The 27,204-nt window shown below is 34.2% G+C and overlaps 1 protein-coding gene across 1 annotated transcript in view; it reads left to right on the forward strand.

Annotated features, from left to right (window-relative positions):
* Positions 1-27,204, forward strand: part of LOC113516240 (chromosome transmission fidelity protein 18 homolog) — a 49,376-nt gene continuing 22,172 nt past the window's right edge. The window contains exons 1-14 of the mRNA XM_052895209.1: positions 1-417; positions 1,009-1,420; positions 2,300-2,450; positions 3,081-3,257; positions 3,546-3,765; positions 4,548-4,676; positions 5,089-5,248; positions 6,352-6,553; positions 7,403-7,551; positions 8,471-8,702; positions 9,968-10,123; positions 11,218-11,362; positions 12,351-12,442; positions 13,793-13,936. Coding sequence (XP_052751169.1) covers positions 330-417; positions 1,009-1,420; positions 2,300-2,450; positions 3,081-3,257; positions 3,546-3,765; positions 4,548-4,676; positions 5,089-5,248; positions 6,352-6,553; positions 7,403-7,551; positions 8,471-8,702; positions 9,968-10,123; positions 11,218-11,362; positions 12,351-12,442; positions 13,793-13,936 — 2,457 coding nt within the window. The 5' untranslated portion in view covers positions 1-329. The remainder of the gene's footprint in view (positions 418-1,008; positions 1,421-2,299; positions 2,451-3,080; positions 3,258-3,545; positions 3,766-4,547; positions 4,677-5,088; positions 5,249-6,351; positions 6,554-7,402; positions 7,552-8,470; positions 8,703-9,967; positions 10,124-11,217; positions 11,363-12,350; positions 12,443-13,792; positions 13,937-27,204) is intronic.

Here is a 27,204-nt window from a genome sequence, read left to right on the forward strand (position 1 = left end):
AATGAAATATTGAAGATTATGACAATAATTGAAGCGACATTAGAAAAATAAAATTCCAGACAAATTATCTTTTTGAAGACTAGGCAGCATGGTCTCCGACCTTAGCCTGTTCCAAACGGAACAAACGTACTAAAAAAAAAAATTAGCGCTTTTTATTACTTTAAATAAACTTTGTTTTGTTTACTTTTCCTTTTTAAGCTTTATTTTTATAGTTATTTCAATATTCAATAAGAATTTAATGAATTACCAACTAATAGTATTTTTCTTTTAACATAAAAAAACGTAACACTATATTAGGTTTATAATATACAACTAATTTTCTAACTACAATGAGTGATTTTCCTGATCCTGATGAAGAATATGAACTTATGTATGCTGATGAATTGGAATTACTTCGAGATATAAACGAATCTGACGGTAAGGTTTATACCAATTATTATTTTTCTAGCTTGCGTTTTTTTTTAATGCCGCATCTAACCTCTTCCTATTCTTTTATGTTTATATTTTTTTCTATTGTGCCTAGCTTTTATTTTAGTCCTTGTGTACTTTTAGGAACCAATTCCTGGTTAGTATTCTTATTGCCATTTCAGAATAGTTATGTTAGTTTTTAACAATTTTTAGTAACTTCAAGCAAGAGTTTAATCGCGAAATTCAATTCGACTGGGCAGGTTTTTTAAAACTACGCTATATCATCGTTTGGTAGGCGGGTTGGCAACTACAGTTAGGCTTTGTTGATGTTTTAATCTTGTAGATTATTATACTCATTCATAATAATATAAAAAATCAAACAAACTGATTTCATCTATTAATTTTTTCTTATTTCTTTGTGCTAAGTTCTCCATTTAAAAAAGTTACAAAACACTAATAGTTAATATAGATTTCTGGAAGGTTTTAGTTTCTATAAATAAGAAGGTGACTATTTTCGCAGCTTCATCCATCTTGAAAGTATTTTCTCACATTTCCATTGGAAATGACTAATAGTTATTATTATGTTTATCTAATCTGCAGATTCAAATGCTGTAAAAAGAAAGCAATTGCCAGCAAAAAGGAGCCTTGACTTTTCCAGCCCTGTTATAAATAAAACTCAAATAACACAAGGAAGCAATGATATTGTATCTTTTAATAATAGTCAACCTATAAGTCAAAGTTTACAGCCATTAGACGATTATTTAACACCAAAGAATGCATCAAATAAACGAACAGCTGATGATCTTTTTGGGGACATAAATGATATAGATTTTGAAGATATAGAATTGCCAAGTAAGAGACAGAAGACAGAAGAAGAGAATGATTTGGAACTAATAAACAGGATCTTAGAAAGTAGAAAGCTTAAACAAAGCCTATTAGAGCCATCTAGGGTAAAGAATGATTTTCAGCCAACATACTTATCAAAGGAGAATCTGTCACTGAATATACCAAGGTAATGTTTATTACATAGTTTGTTTTTCAACTGACATGTTTGTTACCTCATAACATTTATAAACTTGGGGAATCCTTTTTGTTATTTGAAAGGATATTATACTTTATTAAAATCAGTTCAGAAATAAAATTTTTAATCAAAATGCCATGATTGAATTCTGTGTTTTCTTGTTTTGTGGAAACAAATCTAGTTATTTTTTTTTACTTATTTTTGTTAAGGCTGAAGTTTACCTATGCTCTATTGTATTGTAGAATGATTTTGGTAAAAAGTTACTAAAGTCATAGATTAAAAATGACTAAAATATAATTTATAGGTATAATAAAAAGTTACCACGCTTAGCAGGGGGATTGGCAATTGCATTTAGGCTTTGACGATTGTTTAAAAAATAATATTTGTAATCTGTATATGATGATGAATTTAAGATACTATATGTGACTGCTCCTATTCATTCATATCAAATGGAATAGTGTCCCCTGCATAACAATAATGCAGCCTGCATTATTGTTATACACTGGTGGGCACCAGTAAGAGATGATAAGTGAAGAAGCAGGTCAGTGGGTCCATCATGACAAATTAAATTATAATTAACAAAAATGGTTTCTAGGAGGAACCTATTTTTAACCTATTTCTCATGAGGAATGGAGATTAACTAAATATACAACCTATATTGCTAGCAATCGTAACTAACTAAGCACAATATATCAATATAAGACAGGGCAGAAAATTTTGAAATGAAACCCTGTACCTGTGCCGTTGTGTTTATACTAGGTTAATATCCTCTTCTTCTTAGGGCAAATTCATGCCTAATAGTGGGATGTTAATGGGTTATTATGGATGAATGGTTAATCTGTTTTAACTTTATGTTTTTAAATGTTCCAGATGGCCATTCATGCCTCTTACAAATTCAGATGGTCAACGAATTTATGTAAAGTTAGAATCTGAGGAATCTTGGGATAGTTCATTGGGTATAACTGATCAGACATCATTGCACTCAACATTTGCAAAGGCATGGGAAGAGGCCCGTAGAGTTGTAAGTATTTGATTTTCCATAATAACAATTGTTATTTTACATTTATATACTGCTTACTTTTATCACTACATATTATAAAGCAAAGTCCCACACTGCATCCATCTGTATATTTTTATTAATTCAAAAACTACTGAAAGGATTTTCATGCAATTTTTATTTATCAACAGAGTGATTCCTAAGGAAGATAAGGATGTATAATTAATTAAGGTTAAATAAGTTATTTAGATGGATAACATATTTGTAAGAAATAAAATACATTAAAAATATTCCAAGTAGTGTGGTAATACATTTAAATCTAATCTATACTGGACGCAGCAAACTGATACAAAAACTGTAAATATATATGGTTTATCATGGCTATATATGTACTTATATATTGTAACAAGACTATGTAACCTTGTCCTCCAGTAGTTACCATGCTTGGTATGCATGTTGATAACTACAGTTAGGCTTTGGTGATGTTTTAAGAGGGATGCTGCTGTTCATCCCACAACCATTAAGTTCTGTTAATCACCTCTTACAATATCCACAGGAAAAGAAGGGGTGGGCCATTCTATGACAAGTCCACATGGCAAATATAATATTTTTTATTGCCCAGTAGGTATATAAGGATATAATTAAATTTTCCAGTTAGAAGAAAAGCAAAATCAGAAACCTGAAGAGGCAGAACAGCCCATACAGGTTTTAGAAACTGACGCCAATAATAATTTGCTGCTGGAGAAATATCGCCCGCAGTCATATTTGGATCTGCTATCTGAGGAACCAGTCAACAGGGCTTTGTTACATTGGCTTCACTTGTGGGATAAGGTGTGACTATATTTTTTTTATTTTTGCCAGTTTTATAGAGAATATTTGTGATTGTCAAATTAGTTTGTCAGGAATACATTGTATTGCCAGGTTAAATCAAAAGTCATGGCATTATTTTTTATGAACCTAAATATTTTACTCTATTGTCAAGATGTCAGAGATAGAAAATGTACATATACATCTTATGTTATATAATGTTTTGAATTAATATTTCACAATTAATGACATTGTACTAGATTTATGCTTTCAAAAAAATATGTAAAAGTTTTTTTTTATTCCAATTTACAGATAGTATTTAATAAAGAAGTGAAGACATCGGAACCACAGCAACGCAACAGTTTCAGCAAGCGTACTGGCCAGTTTCAATTGACGAATAAGTGGAAAGGCAAAAAAGAAGTAGAACCGGAGATTGATGAAGATGGAAGACCACACCATAAGGTGGCGCTGTTGTGTGGTCCACCTGGTGTCGGAAAGACCACTCTTGCGCATTTGCTGGCTAAAATATCTGGTAAGTTTTCTGATATTAGGTGCAAAATAGAGTTCTGTTTTAGTGACATTCTAGAAAATGGATGTTAAATAAATTAATTGTATTATTGGTATTATTTTCAAATACTTTGAAATATATACTTTAATGTTATTAAAATAACATTAAGTCATTAAACTAAATAAGATAAACAAAAAATGGTTATCTTGTTAAATATGTATTGTATTATTTTGAAAGCATGAAAGACACAATTTAAATGTTCAAGACACGTGGGATTTATGACCCATATTTTTTTGGTCCTTTAACCCGGATATAGTGATTCGCAGGTTTACTTTACATATGAAATCTTACAATCTCTCACTTTAGTACTATTTTCCTGTGTTCTCTCTTCGTTTTCCTTCGTCATTTTTTTCTGTTGTATGTATGCTGTTAAGTATGTGTATGTTATGTATATATTTAATTGTGTATATATTATATATGTATGTGTATGTATGTATGTATGTTATGTATATATTTAATTGTGTATATATTATATATGTATGTGTATATATGTATGTATGTATCTATATATGTTTGTATATGATAATATTTATATAATAGTGCGCCACCTACTCTTTGTCTTTTTCTCAATGTCCTCTACCCAAAGGTTGTCTGGAAGAGATTGCTTAGCGATAAGGCCGCCTTTTGTATCACTTCTCATTAATATTTACTGTATTTGTTATTTCTCTTTTTACTTGGTGCAATAAAGTGTAAATAAATAAATAAATAAATGTATTACAAAATTTTAAAGTGTTTGTTTGTATTAGGATACCGGCCAGTGGAACTTAACGCATCAGATGAACGTAGCGTGGAGGCGTTTCGCTCGGCGCTACAGGCCGCTACACTCATGCGGTCTGTACTCGACAAGGACAGGAGACCCAACTGTCTCATACTAGGTTAGAGAATAAACTTTAAAATTATTTTAATATCATTGATATTCGTATTTGGTATGCACATACACTGCGCAGATCTTATCCGCTATTGGTAAAATAACTGCAAAATTTGTCTGCTTGTTGGTCCCATTTGGGTTACTGCTACGAAGTAGCGATGTTTGACTGACTGTATTTAGATTTGAAAGATGAGATATGCTAATAAAATTACAGGACATGGAGATATAACACCTTAATTATCTGTCAATAGGCATCGGTCACCATTTTCCGCCAAGTGGACAGCCAACTTGTTTTTATTCTAAATTACATAGTAAATATACCTTTTTTCTAACCTAAATAAAGTTAGGATATGCAATTTTTAGATGTTAACACTTATTTAATGCATTGCTAATTGGATAATGCAATTCATGTATTACAGATGAAATAGATGGCGCTCCACTACCCACAGTAGAGTTACTAGTGAAATGGTGTACGGCAACAGTGGCTGAGGGAAAGAAGAAAGCGAAAACTCACCCCCTGCGTAGACCGGTTATAGCTATATGCAACGACTTGTATGCCACGTCGCTAAGGCCGCTCAGGTATATTCATATTAGGTATTTAAAAAAAATTTAGACGAGTCTCTTTGTACATGCGTGCGTTTGATTTTTAGATGAAAAAGATATAAAAAACAAATGGTCGCAGTACTTGCGGTGTTTCAGGATATTATTTTTTAAGTTATATATTTTTTAACAAGCTGACGACTCACCTGATGGAAAGTGGTAACCGTTGCCTATAGACATGAGCAGTACCATGGACATAACAGAGTATACTGTTTCGCCCATGATACCCCCCATGCGTTGCCATTATGTAGTAGTATGGGTTACATTTTAATGAACTTACTTTATTTGTCATTATTGAAAATTATTTCTACATCACCTGAGAGCCTTCTTGAGGGTGCTGCACCTCTAAATGAAAATATCTTTCAGGCAAATTAATAGATTATGTGATTAGTGTTAACTGTTCGGCACCAAATCTGCGAATTGCAGTGTAGCGAAACGTGCGTGGACGAAATGGCAGTCGGAGATTGATGGCTAATATGGAAGCTTGTAGAACTTTAACAATACTAGTCACTGTTCGAGTGTTGGCAGTCGCATATAAACTAATAGTAGTGGAATTAAACAAAATAATTCTAATCAAATAACCAAAACAACGATAATCTGGTCAGCTATTGTATTTATAGTAAATGAACATAAATTTAAAATATGATGTATGAGGCGTAGATAAATTGTATTGTACTGTACTGTCTACAAGGCGAAAGAGAAACAAGGTTGATCTCTATGTGGTTTTTTTTGACTTGAGTTCATCTTCATCGTGTCATCCTGCCGGTGCGTCGCTATTGTAAACCGTTAGTATAGATGGGTGCTTCATTGATCCATTTTTTTTTCGTTGGGTGAAAATGGTATGGTAACCCCGCCTACGCTAACGGTATACGCCTGCGGAGCACCAGTGAAGGGTGATAGATGAGAATGAAAACAGGCCAGCTAGCCCATCACGATGAATTCATTAGGAATTAACCATGACAGTTTCCAGGGGGAACCGCGAGGAGGTCGACCTGGTTGGGTATATTGCTAGCAATGGGATTCTCAGTCTCCATTCCTAACAATCCCTTCCCCCCTCATTGATCCATTGAAACTGTTTACAGGTCAGTGGCGCTCGTGATACAGGTAGGGGGCGCGACGAGCGAGCGCGTGGTGCGGCGGTTGTCGCGGATCGCGGCCGGGGAGCGCGTGGCGGCGGCGCCGCGGACACTCGCCGCGCTGGCGGCGCGCGCGGCCGGCGACCTGCGCGCCGCGCTGCACGTACTGGCGCTAGTCCGCGCCCGCGTCGGCGCCGCCGGGAGACAGGTACCTTAACATATAACTTAGTTACCAGAGGGCGACCTTGCACTACGAGTAGCTGGTACTCGCAAACAGTAACTTGTACAAGGAGAAAGTTCTCGATTTATCTGTGTTTTACCAGAGGGAGACTTTGTACAAAAGTCGATTGCTTGGATACCTCTGTCCCATTCGTGTTTCTACCGTGAAGCAGTTGTGTTTGCATGGCTGTGTTTCGGTTTAAATGGTGGGATATGGCAGTGAATTCACAGGGTACAGAGGAATAACACCTGAGTCCTCAGGAATGGCGACGCATGGGGGGTATCATGGGCGAAACAGTATGTGTGTGTACTGTTATGTCCATGGTACTGCTCATGTCTATAGGCGACGGTTGCCACTTTCCATCAGGTGGGTCGTCAGCTTGTTTGCCATTCTAAGTTGTATAAAAAAAATTAATAGTCGTCAACTTTTTGTTTGAAATTAGTTTTATGATTTTATTGTTAAAAGTTGTTACATTAGTACATATTATATTTTAATGTAATAACTACCGGTTTAGTTTACGTGTATTTTAGTCGAAAAAGCTCAACTAGTTTCGGGACCATCTAGGCCCCTTAGTCATGACCGAATTTAATGCGAGCGAGAGCTGTAGGCGTTCACGGCAAACCGCAAGTAATCGTAAGTTAAATTGGTAATTATTATATTAACATAAAAACTTTTACGATAACTATTTTCTTTCTAAAAGTTAACTATTTAAACCAATTGGTACGATTTCTTTGTAATTTAATATAATTCTACTCTCTTGAAATCACTTTCTAAACCGTCAATAGATTTATCACTACCATTTGTAAAAGACATAAAAATCTTTGATATTATTTGCAGCTCAAAATGGAAGACGTAGAAAACGCAGCAATAGGAACAAAAGATTGCCACAAAACACTAATGCAAGCCCTGCAAGCTGTGTTTACTGTGAACGATCAAAATCCAGATGAAATTATGAAGACTATTCAGGCAGCCGGAGAATATGATAGGTAATACTAGTTTTTACAGACGACTTTATCTGCATGACTGAAATATATTGCTTGATATTGTATATTGAATGATGATTGGTCGAGCGTAATGCGCCAAGAAATCAATTAAACTAACTCATATATAGGGAGACTTTGTACAAAAGTCGATTGCTTGGGTACCTCTGTCCCATTCGTGATTCTACCGTGAAGCAGTTGTGTTTGCATGGCTGTGTTTCGGTTTGAAGAGTGGGATATGGCGTGAATTTACTGGGTACAGAGGAATAACATCTGAGTCCTCAGGAATGGCAACGCATGGGGGGTATCATGGGCGAAACAGTATACTCTGTTATGTCCATGGTACTGCTCATGTCTATAGGCGACGTTTACCACTTTCCATCAGGTGGGCCGTCAGCTTGTTTGTCATTCTAAGTTATATAAAAAAAATATATATATATACATATTTGTCATGCCTGTCTCCCATTGGGGTAGACAGAAAGAATTGAACGTCAAGTGGGTTCACACACACAATTAATTTTTTCAAACTAACAGTTTCACATAATATTAACGGTAGCAAAATAAAATAGTTCTGTTTAAGTAACCATTCTGATTTTTTTAATGGGATGAAAAATGACGTAGTAACCCTACCTGCGCTATTAATATACGCTCGTGAGGTACTAGTGAATGATAATAAGTGAGAATGAATTCAAATTAGTTAGCTTATTGTGACGAATTCATCAGAAACTAAACATATTGGTGGTTTGCCATTGAAACCACGTGGAGGTCGACCTGAAAGGAAGGGTATATTGCCAGCAATAGGAGCGTCGCTTTTATTTATTGACTATCATCTTTCCCTGAAATTGTAATTATGGTATAGTAGATAGATAGTAGCAGTCTGTAATTCCTTATTCAGTAATTTAAGGAAATTTAATTCATTTTCCAGATTAGTGGATGGAATATTCGAGAATTACCTGTCCAGCCGTGTGGACGGGCGGCTTTTAGTGGCGTGCGAAACGATGTCGTGGCTGCGGTTGCACGACACAGTCAGCTCTTGGACTATGCGCACCCAGAATTATTCCTTGTACAGCCTCCTGCCGCTGTGTGTCGCTAGGTGCCATGCTGTGCTCGCGACTAGAACTCCGCTTAGGGTTAAGTTCCCTATGCAGGCGCAAGAGGTGAGTGTGATTTACAAGCTTTAGTATATAAAATTTTTCTGTTCAAAAATTTCTATTTAGTTTTTAACCTCTTTGCGTCCGTTGATGAAGAAATTTGCATACTTATATAAGTTCAGTGAAATATAATAATATATTACGGCATCGTCGAGCTGGTCTGATGATGAAGACGGAAGGTGTCCTTAGCAACTCCTAAAATATTCATGATGCATGAAAAACCCGTAGTGTTTCAATCCTGTAATTTATCTGAATAAAAACTAAACCTGTGTAGTGCCTAAAGTCTAATGTTGAAGCCTAAAGGTTATAAAAACATGTTAATAAAAATGTTTTTAAACAGACTTGTTTATACAATAAAATAAATACAAACACCACATCTCATGCTCGTTCCTTATGGCAGTCTATGAGGGAAGCTTATGTCCAACAGTGGATGAAGAATGACTAAAATTATGACTGTGTTTCATGGTAGTTTCTTATGGAAATGATCTTTAAACTGATATAGGCTAGTCCCATGTTCAGCATATATTCGGTATATTGAGACATTAGTCATACTCTTTGTTATGAAAAATCAGCCAAAACTCATCTGGGCGCATAACCCATAACATCCACATATGAACTAGTTTACTACAAATATTTTCCAAATTGATTTGAATGTGAATCGAATCTGGGATTTACGCGTATCACCGTAATTACAACTACGTTACAGAGATCGTCATTAAAAAAAAAAAAAACAGGAATTTGTACAGGTACCTATTTATATATAATTTATTTTGGTACATACCAGACATATGCTCCCTTAACACACGCAGTACGGTTATTAAATAATATTATAAACATAATTGATATATTTAGTAGTAGCCAGCCAAAGATATTGGAAGCGGCTCACAAATATCTGGAGTCGGGTTAAATACATTTATTATAACTTTGTATGTTAGCACACTAGATTTATAACACTGATTTGGTTTTTGCTGTTATAATGTTATAATTATTTTTAATGAATAAATATAAAATAAAATATTTATTGACCGTTATAAAGAGTAACTTATGTTTTTTCTCCATCCCAATTACTCTATGTTAAATTTAATAACAATTCGTTAAGCAGTTTTAATATCTCTAAATAGTATAAAGTGGCTGTCTATGTGTGTTCCTTCGCTTCCTTTTCCTCACGCAATGTATTTTGATACAACTATCATATATTTAGTTTTTTATTTTTTTTTATTTTACTAGTTAATATTACTATAATATATAAAAAAATGTGTATATCTCTACAGATGTACAGGAAAAGGCAAGAGTTGGAGTGTATACTGCAGTCAGTGTACGCGGGCTGTGCGCCCTCTGTCGCCCTCAGCAGGAACTCGTTACAACTGGATGTGTTACCGTTGTTGCCATATCTGCTGTCGCCCAAGTTGCGTTCAGCTAATGTACAAGTAAGTGTTAATTATTATGAACTAGTCTTTACATACGACTTTGTTCGCGTGATCGGAATTTATTGATTGGTCCGGATAAAAATAAGTCTATGTCATGTTGCCCTGTTTATCTCAAATAGCAGGTACTTGCCAGGTTTTGTGACTGTTTAGTGACTGTTTACATTAAACAGTAACAAACATACTGACTTTTACATTTATAGTATTAATAAGGATTTAAATAATGAAATTATGTATAGTAATTAGCTTAGGTGTTCTTTTTTAATTATTCGAACCTACCAATGTTTAGATAGGTCAAATAGACTCTATCCTATGTTACGTTACTATATCCATTGTTATTTGAATTCGTTTAGTTGTTTAATTGTAATTGACTAACAAACATTATCTTATAAAAATATCTTCTAAAACTTTTATATAAATATTTATATTATTATTGGAAATAGTTAAGAATGGCAAATTGCACTAATAAATGATGTAAAGTCGAAATAAGCTAATTTAATATCAGGTCTTCCCCATAGAAGTGATTTAAGTCCTTACAGAATGGAAATGTTTCTACAATGAAAATGCTTCAATTATAATTTTTAGACTTAATTACTATACTTACCACCATATCAGCCATTAATTGTTCGCTGCTGAACGTAAGCCTCCCCCTATGGGGGGGGGGGGAGGGCGCTTGCCATTAGTTGCCACATTTTCCAGGCAGGTTAGCAACCGCAGTTAGGCCTTGGAGATGTTTAAGAGGGATACTGCCGCCCATCCCTCGTCCATTTACTTTCCTTAGTCTCCCTCTTACACCCACGGGAAAGGAAGGGGTGGCCTATTCTATGCCGGGACCACACGGCAAATTAGTATACCTAATTCTGTTGAGAATAGAAGCATTTTCATAGTAGAAAGCTCTTTCAGTACCTCATATTTATTTCCATGTTCCATTTTTAGCATTGTATATATATATATATATTTTTATGCAACTTAGAATGGTAATGACTTATAATGTTTCGTCAACTTTTAATCTATTTATATCTTCGAACTAACCTAGTGCATGACCTTTATTTATTTTTTGTTTTATGGTTGAATAAAAATGACCTATTGTTTTACAGTTGTGCAGCGAGAGCGAGCGGCGATCGCTGACTAACTGCGCGGCAGCAATGTGTGACTACGGCCTGCAGCTGGTCCCACGTCGGCAGCCCGCCGGACTGTTCGCGCTCGAGCTAGAACCTGACGTCTATAAAATCGCCTTCTTTGGTAATTACTTCTATAATATGACCAACTTGTCTATGAGGAAGGAAAGAGATTGTTAGTGGGATTTAGCAGCCCTATTTATAGCAATATAGGGTAATTCAGGTCGATTTCCACGGAAGTCAAATCCTCTTGGAAGTCATCATAATTAATTCTTGTCGAATTCGTCATGATAGCCCAACTGACCTCTATTCATCCTTACTGGGGCCCCGCCAGCGTATATTGACAGCGCAGGTGGGGATTACCATTTAATTTACACCCATTAAACAAACGTGTCAATGAAGCACATCAATATAGAGGTAGGAATCGTTAGTAATGCGGATTTATATAAAAATATTAATAAATAACACTAAACATACTACATAGCGCTCTCTAGTCCCAATTTAAGCAGAGCCTGTACTATAGCTTTTTTTTTTATGGAGGATAATAAAATGATGACCCCGCCTGCGCTAACGATATATGCTAGCGGGGCACCAGTGATAAATGATAGGGATGAAAGGATACGTCAGTTAGCCCATCGTGATGAATACACCTGGAATTTAGAACGATGGTTTCCAGGGGAACCATGTGGAGGTCGACCTGATAGGGTATATTACTAGCAATGGGACTGGTAGTCTGCATTACTAACAATCCCCTTCTCCCCTTCTTTGATTCGGTTATTGGGATTTGTATGAAATTTGGTACTTGGGTAGCTTATATCCTAACATAGCACATAGGATATTTCATGTACTGATTCTCGTGGGCAAAACCACGGAATACACGTAATTTGATTATAAACCTATTGTGTTGAACTTTATCTCGCTTACACTGTTTAGTAATGTTAGTTATTTCACAGTTTATATTGAAAATTATTTTTGTGCAATTTTAACTAAAAAGTAGGTAATTCTTTCTTATTTTATGAAGATATTGTACAATCACTTATCATCCTCTCATTAGAAAACTGTAATTGTATTGTTAATGTAGATAGACATCAGTAATATATGACTGTTTGTAGGTAACGAAGAGCGAGCTCGGCCACCGCCTGCACTGCGGCAGGCTATAGCTAGGGAACAGCAGTTGGAAATGATCAGGCGGAATGAAGAAATGGTAATTATTTATTAGAAAAAATCCTTTTGCATGTGTTCAATCATATATCAGATACACATTTGGGAGGTTAAAAAGCTCAACTTGCTTGAATCATAATAGGATATTTTTTTCATAACCTGCGGAGTTTAATAGTACTCATTAACGGACTAGTATAGTGGTTTTCATCACTTTAGTGAGGAGGTACTATTTGATAAAATTGCCTTCTTATCATGTACCATCTAACTGTTTGGATATAAATAAATTGCTCTTCTATTTATTTTATAAATATACAATACAACAATACAATACAAGTACAAAAAATATCTTTTTTTTTTTATTTAAGAGTTTCCTCTTGTCGGTGCAACTAATTCATGCATTTTCGTCCAGCAAGTTCTATCCCAGGCCATATCCTTTATCTCCCTATACGACATGACACCTAGTGTTTCCTTTATCTGTCCCATGTAGTTAATCCTCGGTCTTCCTCTTCCTCTTTTACCCTCTATTTTTCCTTCTACTATGCTCTTAAATAAATCGTCATGTCGTATAAGGTGGCCCAGCATGTTGCCTCTTCTATTCTCTATTATTTTAATTAATGTTCTTTTCTCGTTCACTCTTTTCAGGACTTCCTCATTCGTTAGTTTATATACATGTTATTATTCACTGATATATAAATTGTCAATAATATGATTTAGGTCAAGATAAAAACTACATAATTTTATTGTTGAAATGTTCATGATATCTCTCATGTACATAAATATATACCTATCTTCTTTAAATATTAATTGCCTTTGCAAGACGGCTATATCTGTGGGTAAAGGTGTCCCTGACGGACTGACAGACTGACTTTCAGACAATCCCTATGAGGCTGGCATAGTCACTCCGGTGTACTAAAGCCTCAACAAAAATTTGATTAAAAAAAAATAATTGTCAATTTATTCAGTAAATAAAACATTTATTGTTCCGTTACTGTCCATGTGGTCCTGGTATAAAATAGGTTACCCTTTCGTTTTCTGTAGGTGTAGTAAGAGGCGACTAAAGGAACCTAATCGTAGAGGGGATGGGTAGCAATATCCCTCTTAATACATCTCTAAAGCTTAACTGCAGTAAGCAACCCTTCATGCATGGCAACTACTTATTGGTAAAACTCCCCTTATGGGGGAAGGCTCATGTTCAGCAGTGGACAGTTGATGGCGAAGCGTAGCCTTGTTTCGACTCATTTTCACTAATTTTTTTTGGATGGCTTCTTGCACCACTTTGGATGCCTCCAAAGTCCGTGGACCATCGGTTAAGAACCACTGGGCTAGTATATTTACGTGTTTAGTATTTACAAAACAATTTCTGTTATGATTCGTGTAATGTCTTTTACTGTAGATGACAAAAGGAAGCGGTAAAGAAAACACTAAAGAAGGCAAATTGAAGAGTGATAAAGAAAAAAGCAAGGAATTTATGGAGGCACGCGTTCCGAATCATTTGCAGAGATTACAACCCAAAATACTAGAGAAAAAATCACAACAGGTATGTTTTTGTATTTATTACTGGCTTTTAATGTCGACTTCGTCCGCGTGACCGAGATATAAACATATCATTGACCGAGGAAAAAATAGCTTTTAACCGCCTCCAAGGTCACATATATCTGTACACCAAATTTCAGTATACTCGATTCAGCGGTTTAGACATGAAAGCGAACAAACTAACATACTTAATTTCTCATTTATAATAATAGTTAAGGATACTGGCAAAAAATAAAGTTCGAATTTTAAATCAGTGATACAATGTCAAACTTCATGAAACAACAGTATCATTTTGATTAATTTAATGGATTTTACCAGAGGGAAAATTTGTACAAAAGTCGTTTGCTTGGTTACCTCTGTCCCATCTATATTTCGACCGTGAAGCAATTGTGTTTGCATGGCTGTGTTTCGGTTTGAATGGTGGTATATGATAGTGAATTTACAGCGTACAGTGGAATAACACCTTAATCTTCAGGAATGGCAACGCATGGGAGGAATCATGGGCGAAACAGTATATTTTGTTATGTCCATGGTACTGCTCATTTCTATAGGCGACGGTTGCTACTTTTCATCAGGTGGGCCGTCAGCTTGTTTGCCATTCTAAGTTGCATAAAAAAAATGGTAGAGGTATGAAAATCATTAATGACTATCAAATACGTAAGATTTCTTGGTTATATTGTTTTATTATGGTATTTATTGAATTTAAACATCTGAATGATATTTTTGAGTGGTAATTTCTTATTTTAGGCATTTTTTTATTGTAATGTTCACATTTACATGATACATGTCATGTGATGTAACAAATGTGAAAAAAAAACTGTAATAATAATAATAATAAACGTCATTGCACCAATAAACTATTTAGTACATTTATTTTGTTCTATTTTTTCAATAATATATAACCATCAACAATTTTTGTTACATTATTTTGAATGAATGAATGAATAAAATTCATTGCTAAAAATGTGGTGATCTATAATAAGGTGATATGGTAAAATTACAATAGTCGATTTCACACATTTTATCATTACTGACATGCAACAGTCATTACAAAAGTTATTACAAAACAATTTTTTATAAAAAAATTAATTCTATAACCATATTTATATAATTCGGAAATTCATATCTACTTATACCTAAATATTATTTTGAAGAAGCCCTTAACAGTTTGGCGTACGAGACAACGCTCCTGTTGTGTTATTTGACATAAAAACAACCTTTAAAAATAAGGGGAATAAAAAAAAGAACACAATTCATTTATTGATCAAAACAGCATAATTAAATAGACACTATATTGATTCTACTTCAGTCTGATTTATTAATAGGGTCCTTAAATACGTATCGTTTCATTTATTCAACTCTCTTGAATTAATGTAATGAATATTCAAATATTATTAGACAATGATTAGACATGATTACTCATTAATAAAATGTTAGAGCGACAGTGAGCACAGCCAAAGCTCTAGTTACCACGTGAATATTCGAGAGGAGCGCGGGGAGTAGATTGCGGTTCACTCGCTTGATGGAATATGTTAGTGTTGTGCCGATGTGATGTTCATATAGATATCGAACATTGTCACCTGAAGTTCTTTAGCTTTAATTTTTTTTTTAGAATAGAATAGATTATATTTATTGCCAGAAATATACAATATATATGTGTATGTTTATGTATTTTGTGTGTATTGTATGGATGAAAAATTATTAATTCACTCTTGCATTCTCTATTGCACACTCCACCCATTTTTATCTATTCTCCTTTAACCAAAGATTGTCTATAAGAGATTGCCCTAGCGATAAGACCGCCATTTGTATGTATATTTCAATCTGTATTTATGTTACTGTATTTCACTTGAATTGTTCAATTGTCATTGTATATTTTTATTTATGGTGCAATAAAGAGTTAAATAAATGAATAATACAATTACAATAAAAAATACAGAAATATTATATATATAACATTTGTCTCATATTAGGCAAAACGAACTGGCTCAGCTGATGCTGTGAGTGTCCCATTGCAATGTGTGCAGCTGCACAGCGCTCGTTTTTAGTCAGTCAGTTTTATTAATGACAAATTTTAATTCTCTTTATGGATTTATTCTTTGATTTTTTTTTTTTATGAATGAAAAATTCGATTCTCTTTTTGTATTATGTTTATTTGATGTTTTAATTTTTTCCATTAAGTTGAAAAAAAGATATTATCCAAGTGGCCGCCGGCAGACTTGATAACCGTACGAACCCGAGTTATGGCATTTTCAGTCACTCTTGGCGTTTGCAAAAGTTATAGTATTTTCCAATGGGGTGACAAGTTTCAATAGCAGTTTTAGGTGACGACACGAAAGTGAACTTTAATTACAAAGGAATGAATTTTTTTTTATACAACTTAGAATGGCAAACAAGCTGACGGCCCACCTCATGGAAAGTGGTAATCGTTGCCTATAGACATGAGCAGTACCATGGACATAAGAGAGCAGACTGTTTCGCCCATGATACCCCCCATGCGTTGCCATTCCTGAGGATTCAGGTGTTATTCCTCTGTACCTAGTAAATTCACGCCATATCCCATCCCTTAAACCGAAACAACCATGCAAACACAACTGCTTCACGGTAGAAACACGAATGGGACAGAGGTACCCAAGCAATGACTTTTGTACAAAGTCTCCCTCTGGTTCCCTCGATTCATTTTTGCTATCTCGTGTTCCCATCACTAATCGATTAGTTTGATCTTCTATAATAATTTTGAAATTTCAATGGATTATGAATCTGTATATTATTATGAACTTATTAATATTGGTATAGAACAATTAAGTCTTAGAAGAGATTTTGCCTCACTTTGTGTACACTGTGCTCAGAGGAATTGTTCAATGTGATGCCCACGGCCACCTTCTACCATCGTAAGGCTCGCTATCAATAGGGAGTTCACCCTCATACTTTAGAGCCTAGATGATCGTATACAGCGCAGTTTTACAGATGTTTCCTTCCACGATCGCTTAGGTTATGGAATGAGCTCCCTGTCGATGTTTTTCCAAGTGACGACAACATAGGGTTCTTCAAAAAAGAGATAAAGAAGTTTCTTTAAGGTTGGCAACTTGCGCGTAATACTCCATCAGGTGGGCCGTACGCTTGATTGCCACTTCAGTGGTATAAAAAAAAATATGATATTTGTTTTCAGTGTATATAAATATTTTTTTTTTAAAAACAAAATAATCTTCATTGAACACGAAAATGAATGTATGTACTGCGTTATTTGATGCAAACGAGTCAGCTTTATTCAAGATTCTCATTTTGGCCTGTTTAGTTCTCAAACGCGACACATTCTATACGCGTTGCAGTCTGCGAATCTCTCTAATTAAAACTATGTTTGCTTAATCTGCATCGCGTATTGTACGAGCATGAAAGCGCTCTGGAGCATCTTGTCATAGACTAAAACGATTGAATAAAAATAAACAGACGCGACAGTCATAAAAAATTGGGACTTTTACTGAAGTTAAATAATTATATCGAAACATGAGTGTCTCAGGGTTTTTGTACGTAATATATTGCAAGTTTTATGATAATTATGATCGCCATATTCATTTTACGCTAGTATTTATCCGTGAATTTTGCGTGATTCTATCGGGAAGAACATTAAGAGGTAACAAACAAATAAACAAACTTACTTTTACATTTACAATTAGTAAAAAGTGTTTATTTTATTTAATTTGTAACATATATAAACTATTAACCTGTTTAACCTATTTCACAAGGGTGATATATTATGACAGATATTGCTGGTAAATAAATAACTTCGAAATCACTTTAATGGAACAATATAAGCTCCGTTTCTTTTATATTATAGTGAAAATGAATAATTTTCGTAATATTTTACTCAGTTGTAGCGATCATGTCTTTTCAATTATTGCCTCTTTACCTTACTTCTTGTAACTCTAATTTTTGGTCTACATATTTATGTAATTATATCTTTCTTTGTGTAGAACAGTAAAGAGTTTTCATTTATTCAATCGCCGCGTTACATGACATAGAATGAACTCTCCTTCCTGTCCCGTGCTTGTCATAAATGGCAACTGTCCCTATTAAACCATCACTAAAAGCCATACTACGGTTGCCAACTCACCAGCTAAGCGTGGCGACTACTGGCAAAACTCCCCTTTTAGAGAAGGCTTATGTTCAGCAGTGGACATTTAGCAGCTGATATGATGATAATAATGATTTATTCAATCAACCATGTCTCTCAGAGACATCATAATCGTGTAGGTATTTTATGTGTGACCACATAATCTATGGGTAAACGTGGTAAATAGAGGTAACACGGAGTCACGTAATCACGGCAATCTCCCGCCGAGAGCGCGCACAAAAAGATATAATTAACCCGTACCCGCCGTGTTCGCACTTGTCACGTCATTCTAACCACCGTACTATTCACTATTGTTATATACATATACAGGGTGAGGTCTAAATCATTAGCATCCCTTTACGGCAATGTCCTGAAAGTTAAACTGAATATTTTTCTCAAATAAATATGCTTCAATTTGTAATAACTAGTAAAAAATTGTCTATGGAAGTGAATTGCATCTTCGCCTTTATTTTCATGCATATTACGCATTATTTTCAATTGAAGCAGTTGATTTTTTTCCTTAGAGCAAAAAGTTATTTGTTCAGAAGCCACTATTCTAAGTTCTAAATTCAAATATTTTTAATCTAATTATTTCATTGTGATTATTTCTTGTAATTATTTATATTTATAATAAGTATACTATTGTAATCTTTTGGAGGAAACAATAAAGAGTATCTATCTATCTATCTGTCTAATTACGTATACGTTTAAGATATGTATATCATGGTTCGTTTATATTTTTTCTTTTTTTAATTTTAAAATCGTTATTCAACGTTGCAAAATTGACTTGTTTAAAATGATAAGCCGTAATATTCCCCTTTCCCATTATTGGAAGGCTCCGTCAAAAAAACCTTATAAATTATTAGAGGAAAAGTTTTTTCTTAAAACCACCATCAAGCGTCAGAGAGCGGCAGTTGTGATTTTTAATTCCCATTAAGAGGGGAACGAATTTGTCAATACTGTTCGTAGACCAGGCGGCCCCTTGTAAATACAATAACTAATTATAATAAAAGGGTTGTGGCCAACTCTATTAAAAACTCGCTAAGAATTCCATCAGAGGGTCGAATAGGCGCGACGTACACTTGATCATGTTTATTAAAAATCTAGTTTTAAAAATATATTTTTTATGATATTTAAAAAATGATACGGTTTCATATTTTATGTGTGTGCAAGATGTATGATACACGATATTTTAGCCAATTTTTAACCAATTTAGATACTTTTTTATTTAATTGAAAGGTATTAAGTATTCTCACGTTGTTAACACTTAGTGTGTTCGCGTAATTCTAAAATTAGATAACACTTCTTTATGGGATAACAAGCGACGAGATAAATAATAATATAATAACATATTTATTTATTATTTATTTAAACTTTAATTCACAGTAAAATTCTATGTACATTTGGCGGACTTAACACCGAACGGTGTTCTCTATCATTCAACCATTGGGAAAACTGAGAAATACATAGGTGGTGCATTTTTGAATAGAGGAACAATAAAACAATACTTGATATATTCATATAATATGAACGTACACTTAATATATTAAATGAATAAATATATACATACAATAAATACATACATAAATAAATACATAAAATATTTCTGTATAAAACAATTAAATAAAACAAGTGTAATAGAACATCTTAACATGCCATGATTAGAGATAATAAATATTAGAATCGATTTTAAATCATCATTGTCTATATACAAAATTTCAATTTAATATTACCGAAAAATTATTATTATGTGTAAACTAATTTTTTAGTAGAAATTGCGTTGTGTTAAATTCAGGATTCAACGTCACAAAAATTGTTTTACTAAACAAAATATATATCAAAATATTAAAATTGAAAATGTTAGAGATAGAGAGAGAGGGTGTAAGAAATGGTACCTCAAAATCCAATGATTTCTTCTAATGGCTGTGTTAAATATAAATATTCTAAAGTCCAGCGTACACTATTAACAGCGCCGAAGTATCGCGTGTTCAAAAAAAAAAAAATGTGTAAAGTATCTTAGTGTACGTTGTTCCTTCCTTCATTTTTCTTTCAACTTTTTCTCCGCTAATGGTGTATAGGGTGGATTTTGCTGTCAATTCATTGCGCAATTTGTAATTCATCAGACAATACTGTCGCTCTTGTACAGTGGCTTAGTTGATCTTACGATTACTTACAAGGCCTGGTAATTTTAATTCTTGTAATAAGTTTGTTTGACTAATTTGAAAATATAATGATGATGACCGTTTGCGTTCATGGTGACCGCTTTGACTTTGACTTTGACTTTGGGAATACTTTGGGAATAATTTTGAAATACCATCAACTCGATTCGATGGATTCGTAATGACAATTGAAAATAGTGGTTAAGAGATTTACCGACAGATAGCAGTCCTTCCGTGTTGTAACACATTGAGTCCGGGTAGCAGAGATAATTTACGATACAAATTGTCATGTAATGTACTTAGTTTCCGAAATATATATCATATCAGCCTTTATCTGTCTACTGCTGTCCATCCCTCGCCCTTCCTTAGTCGCCTCTTACTACGCCCATGGGAAAGGAAGGGGTGGCCTATATATATATATATATATATATATATATATATATATATATATATATATATATATATAGTAATAAAATCAGAATATAACCTAAAATTGAATCAGCTATTTTTAAATTAAATATGATGTCTGCAACAATGAAAAGAATAAATTTAACAGAAAAAGTAACGAACGAGGAATTCTTGAAAATGGTAAATGAGAAAATAACATTAATTAAAATAATAGAGAATAGAAGAGGCAACATGCTGGGCCACCTTATACGACATGACGATTTATTTAAGAGTACACTAGAAGAACAAATAGAGGGCAAAAGAGGAAGGGGACGACCGAGAAATAACTACATGGGACAAATAAAGCCTAGGTGTCATGTTCTATAGGAATGGACTGGAATAAAGCCGGCTGGAAGAGAATAATTAATTTGATGCCCCGACAAGAGCTGAAACTGTTAAATAAAATGTAGAAAACAGCATTGTATAATATTTATTATTATCAGTTTATATTAATAGGTAAAGTTTTTTTTTTTTGTATAATGTACGTTCGCCAACACTAATGCTTACTGTTTCTACCTAATAGATAGTTGGTAGAGAACGCCATTCGGCATTAAGCTCGTAAAAATTTCGTACAAATCTTATTGTGCAATAAAGAATAAATAAATAAACATACCATGAAAATTCCTGAATGGATTTCAACAAAGCTTTATGATCGAGTAGGTAGTTATTAGACCATTGTTATTTGATGTATGTTTTATTAGAATCGGTCGAGCCATTTATGAGACATCGTCCTACTCTTTGAAAAATATTCACAAACCACTAATATTCTTACTCGATTAACTCTTCAACGATTAGACAGAGTTGGATGAAATTTGGTACACAGATAAGTCATTCCTTGTATTAATATAAAGGAGTTTTATCCGTTTTAAATTCTAATCTATATAAAATAACCATTTCTTTTGCATTTTATTATATTAAAATAACATTAGCATCGATATGGACCCTTTGGATCCAGCAAATTATAATAGTAGGCAGTGATCTTAATAGATTATTTTAGTCTTTATATAAATTTTGTATCTTTTATTTATTTATTTTTTTTTTATTTACACTTTATTGCACCAAGTAAAAAGAGAAATCTTTTATTTAATAAACTCCTCGAACAAAGACGCAGGATGCAGCTAGACCATAATATTAGTAAAACAACAATATAAAAACGTCTATGACCGTTTTATGCCCCTGTAAGATATGGTAAATAACGTAACAGTTCCAACTTAGTAGCCAGCCAGCAATAAAAATGGATACAAAATAATCACCGCATTACGTCACACCCATAATAGTGAAACATAAAATCTCAACAAAGTACCCGGGTCCATCCCACCAAACTACCACTTTGGCCGCGGTCGCGTGCCGCAGCGGGCGGCGGGTTAACAGCGAGTAAATTTATTAGGTGGGCGTGAAGCCCATTTTTGTGCGCCCATGTAACGGCTAAGTGGAGAGCTCTAATAGATGTTAATAAACTTGACCACCCAACGATTTGGCCGCTTTCGGTGCGATTGTGCCCTTTGTTCATTTGTGTACCATACATCGCGGCGGTGAAAGGGTTGGTACTATTTGAGGTTCACTATTGATACCATGTAATAAGTTGATTAGCTACTATGAAATAATTAACACAAACTACATACTAATTTAAGTAACATAGATGGTAGCGTTGTAATTTTTTTTTTAAAGCGAAATGAATTCCACATCTATTTATTACATTGGACTAACTGGCCAGCCTTTTTGTTTTCACCAGAGGGAGAGTGTACAAAAGTCGATTGCTTGGATACCTCTGTCCCATTCGTGTTTCAACCGTAAAGCAGTTGTATTTGCATGGCTGTGTTTCGGTTTGAAGGGTGGGATATGGCGTAAATTTACTGGGTACGGAGGAATAACACCTGAGTCCTCAGGAATGTCAACGCATGGGGGGTATCATGGGCGAAACAGTATACTCTGTTATGTCCATGGTACTGCTCATGTCTATAGGCGACGGTTACCACTTTCCATCAGGTGGGCCGTCAGCTTGTTTGCCATTCTAAGTTGTATAAAAAAAACCTATCAATCCTGTCAGCTTATACCGTTAGCGCAGGCCGAGTTACCATTCCAAAAATCAGCCCTCACTGGTGCCCCGCCAGTATATACCGATAGTCACCCATTATGAAATATATTAACCAATATACTAGCTTTTACAGTAACATATACATTAAATGTACGTGTGTATGTAAATGTATGTATTTGAAATGTGCACGATAACTAGCCATGTAGTGTTGTTAAGACGCCGAGCTCTAAGTGCGGTCGTTTGCCACTAATTGTCGGCGCTCGGTTCCGCTACTCGTTTCTTACTGTTTTATATCCAGAGGATTTTTCACGCGGAACTAGGTTAAAATCTTCCGACATATACTGTATTTGTGGATTAAACTGCTAAAGGAATAAAGTAAATTCAGTTAAGTGATTTACGGTTCAGTCTTTTGACTTGCTTGGCAGTTAACACCGTATTATTTATTCGGTTACTTAGTAAGAGGTCTTCGTGAATACCGAAAATGGTCTAGAAACTGTTGTCATTAGAGGGCGCCACCCCTACACTTGTAGTAGTTGTAGTACCTATTTTGCTTTGAAGCAGTAAGGTGAGATTTTTTGTGTAAAAAGTGCTTAAATATGGAAAAACCTTAGTGGTGTCATAGTATTTTCTATTATTATCATCATCGTCTCAACCATTATCCGTCCATTGCTGGACATAGGTCTAGTATTTTCTATGTAAATGTTTATGTCTGTTGACAGTTATTGTCTTTTACTATTGAACTCTTTACTAGGATACTAAAAATAACCATTTGTCAACGTACAATTATTTACATATTTTATTGATAGTTAAATTGGTTTTTTGTGCTTGTATAACTTAAGTATATAAAAAAAAGTTCATTTCTCGAAAATCAAAACTTCAAGATCTGAGAGGAAAATACCAGCAAATGTACCAGTTTGGCCTACTTAGTACAATATAATGCGTTTATAATACATTTGCATAATACTCCACATGTCTGTGTATTTAAAAAAGAAACAAATCTTTTAGCGAATAAAATCCACTTTAAATTGCGCAAATTAATTAATTAACATCAATAAAACAAAATGAATCGGCGCAAATATACAAATGGAAAATGTAATTCCATTCGTAGCTAACATCATAAAAGTAGAAGCGCGCCGTTTCATTCCTTTATCACTCCTAACTTCCCAGCATTAAGCTCCCGACGCTCATAATAGAGGCAATAACACTCAGACTCGGAAAGAGTGCCCCTATAATACGTCGGGTAAACGAATATGTGGGGAAATTGCGAGGAGCCAGCGCAGATGTGATTGCGAGCGACCGGATACTGGCAATCATCAATCTACGCCCCCGTCCGCCGCCCGCTCGTAAATCACGCGCACAATGGTCGAAGGAAGTTCTTAAGAAGAAAAACTATAGGTCATATCCTTCCTGGGAGGCGGCCAATCGGAAGCGGCCCCGAGACCCCCACCACCCCTGAAGGGTTATTCGGTTAGGGCGAGATTTTTCCACGTCTACGTCGCGGCGGGCCGTCGTCACTCATCGCGGGATTATGCGTAAGCCCCGCGAACTGATAGCGAACGGATCGTGATGTGACGGTTTCCCCGGCTTGAATTATTTATTTTGATAAGTTTCCGGTCTCCCGGTAAATTGCTTTGCGTCAGCTCGGATGATATTATGTATTGGCCGAGAACTGGTTTTCTGCCAATTGAATATGATGTTACGAATCGATAATTGCTTTTCCATTTGTGGATGTGGAATGTAGCGGAGTAGCCTACTGCGTGTGCTATTTATAACTTAATATTAACTTAATAAATGATTTATTAACTTATGTAAATATTACGTTAATGAAAACAAGACTAATATATTACAACACAAAAAAATATATTTTTCTTTCTTTCTTTTCGAAATTTAATAATAATTAAAGACCAATGTAAGTTCAACTCACATGCCAAGAGTTCCGTGTATAATGGTATTTTTTCTACATTATTTAAATCGAGAACTACGCGACATTATATGTATAAAAATAAATAAAAACCATTTGTACATTTGAATAAATCTAATGTACAAATGAGGGCTTCATTTGTTAATTAATTTAATATGTAACTTTAGGCTCAAATTTTCAGTAACCCTTTGGACGCCCAGCAAAGACAATAAAAATTTTTTTTTGCTATTTCCATTCTAATATGTGTGATGGGCCAACAATATCTAAAACTATTCGAAATTTCAAAGCTATAAGTGAAAGCATTAGTAGTTATTGAGATATATAGCGCTGTGAAAAACGCGGCGATAAACGATCGGACGGATGGATGTACCATTAAGGGTGGTTCCTTTATACCATTTAGGCATGGAACCCTAATTTCTGAGACAATCTCAATTCTATTAATGTCCAAGTAGTTCTATAACCAATGTTGTCAAATATTGAGTTAAATTTGTTGTGTTAAAAAATTATTCTAAATTTTTATCTATATAAATAAATAAATTTTCGAAATGTATGTAAGGCCATCTCTTCAGAACGGCTGCATCTATTTGGCTTAATTCATTAATTAATTATTTATTTGCTGTATTTGTAATGATCAGGACAACGTTTATATGAAAGAAATTATTTGAAATATCATACGAGAAAGTGAAAACCTTGGATTAAAAATCGCAACATAAAAAATATTAAAAAAAAAGTCAAATTACGCGGGAATATTTTATGTTTGTATATTTCTATTACATTTATTTTTATTTATTCATTAATACATGTATGTGTACAAGGTGGACTTCATACTAAAAGCAGTCTCTCCCAGTCAACCTTTAGGAAGCGTCAGAATACTCGAATGCGGTATTAGTAATAATTGATATACATACATATTAAAATTTATATATATAAACAAACAAAAATATAAAATAGCAAATATATGTTTCTTTTTACTTGAAAGAATATGAATTTGGAATAAAACGAAACTTCGTTCTTAATTATTTGCGTCACCAGTCGGCGCGTGTCAAAATGGTCGTGATGATATTTTAGTTTGTGGTGGATTGTACGGTGATAAAATTCAGTAGCTGATATTAATCCGAATAATTCCTCTGAACACTCCCCATAGATATGTATCATCATTTTAGCCATTATCTGTCCACTGTTGGACATAAGTCTCCCCCATAGACCTGAGCCACCTGCATCCACTGACTCCCTGCAACGCATATGGCAAATATAAACAATCATTATTAAACAGTAGTTTTTACATCTTACAGCATAATATATACAAATGTATCTCTACGGATACCTAGAGATATATTTTAGAAGTGAATTGATGGTCGAATTTGAATGTAAAGCGCGTCCCGTGAGGTGTCAGTTGCGGTCCAAATTGTGAATTAGACGGCCCGCGGCGTGGGCGCACCGCTTGTTAGCTAGTTTTTACTGCAACCCCTTTGTGCAGGAAACTGCATCAATGCGCGCTTATTACGCGAATTGTTGAGATTAACCAAATATATTTTAGTTATTAAATAAATTCTAGATTTTTTTTATTTATTACTACTAGCTATTTATTCCCTATGTGGTCCTGGAATAAAATAGGCCTTTCCTGTGGGTGTCGTAAGAGGTGACTAAGGGATCTTATAGTGGAAGGATGTGTAGCAGCGGCTCTCTTAAAACATCACTAAAAGCCTAACTGCGGTTGCCAAACCGCCTGCCAAGCATGGCGATTACTGGTAAAACTCCTCTTTTGAAAGAGTTTTATGTTCAGCAGTGGACAGTTAATGGCTGATACGATGATGAGAAGTCATTTACTTGGAGAGCACTTTTAATATACTGAAAGCTCAGATTATATAGGTCAAGTATCGAAAACGTGTCAATATTTAGACAGCTAATTTGATGTTTGGCTAACTAGATTTACTTTAAGTCAAAACGAAATCCGTATTTTTTAGTATTACAAGGAATTGGATTAAAAATTTCTCAGATGAGGTCTATTTTTTAATTTGAATTTTGTAACCACTTTATTCTGATATAATATAAATCAACATATGTACATATTGCTTATAAATTAATATATATGTAATAATTAAAAGGAGGCCATTATAATAAAATACTAAAATATATAGAAATTATTATGTATTACCCATCCCTAATAAAATAAAAGGGTTGATCTATTTTTGGTAAAGCATCTATATGGAGACGAAATGTAGTAGGTATAATTTAAATGCAAAATATCCTTCGGTTATTTCTGAAAACACTAGTTACTTATGAATTTATAGTAAAAAGATAGATATCTACGAGTAAAATATCTATATACAAAATAATGTTATATAATTTAACTATTTACGTTTGAAATGTATATTTCTTGGCATCTCAATATGTTCTGTACAGGAGTATTTTGGCAACTACCTATTTGTGGAAATATTATTAATGCAACCAAAGATTTTGGCAATTCAATTTCATGTTTTTGGCATCTAAATGTATTTATCAAATATAGTTTTATTTTCTGACAGTTTTATATACTGACATATTTATTTTGAAATGTTACTTTATTTTCAAACGACTTCGAAGAAACCGTTATCTTGAT

The sequence above is a fragment of the Galleria mellonella genome, unplaced genomic scaffold, assembly GCF_026898425.1.
Source record: "Galleria mellonella isolate WM207_F2 unplaced genomic scaffold, CSIRO_AGI_GalMel_v1 utg266, whole genome shotgun sequence".
NCBI classification, from domain to species: Eukaryota; Metazoa; Arthropoda; class Insecta; order Lepidoptera; family Pyralidae; genus Galleria; species Galleria mellonella.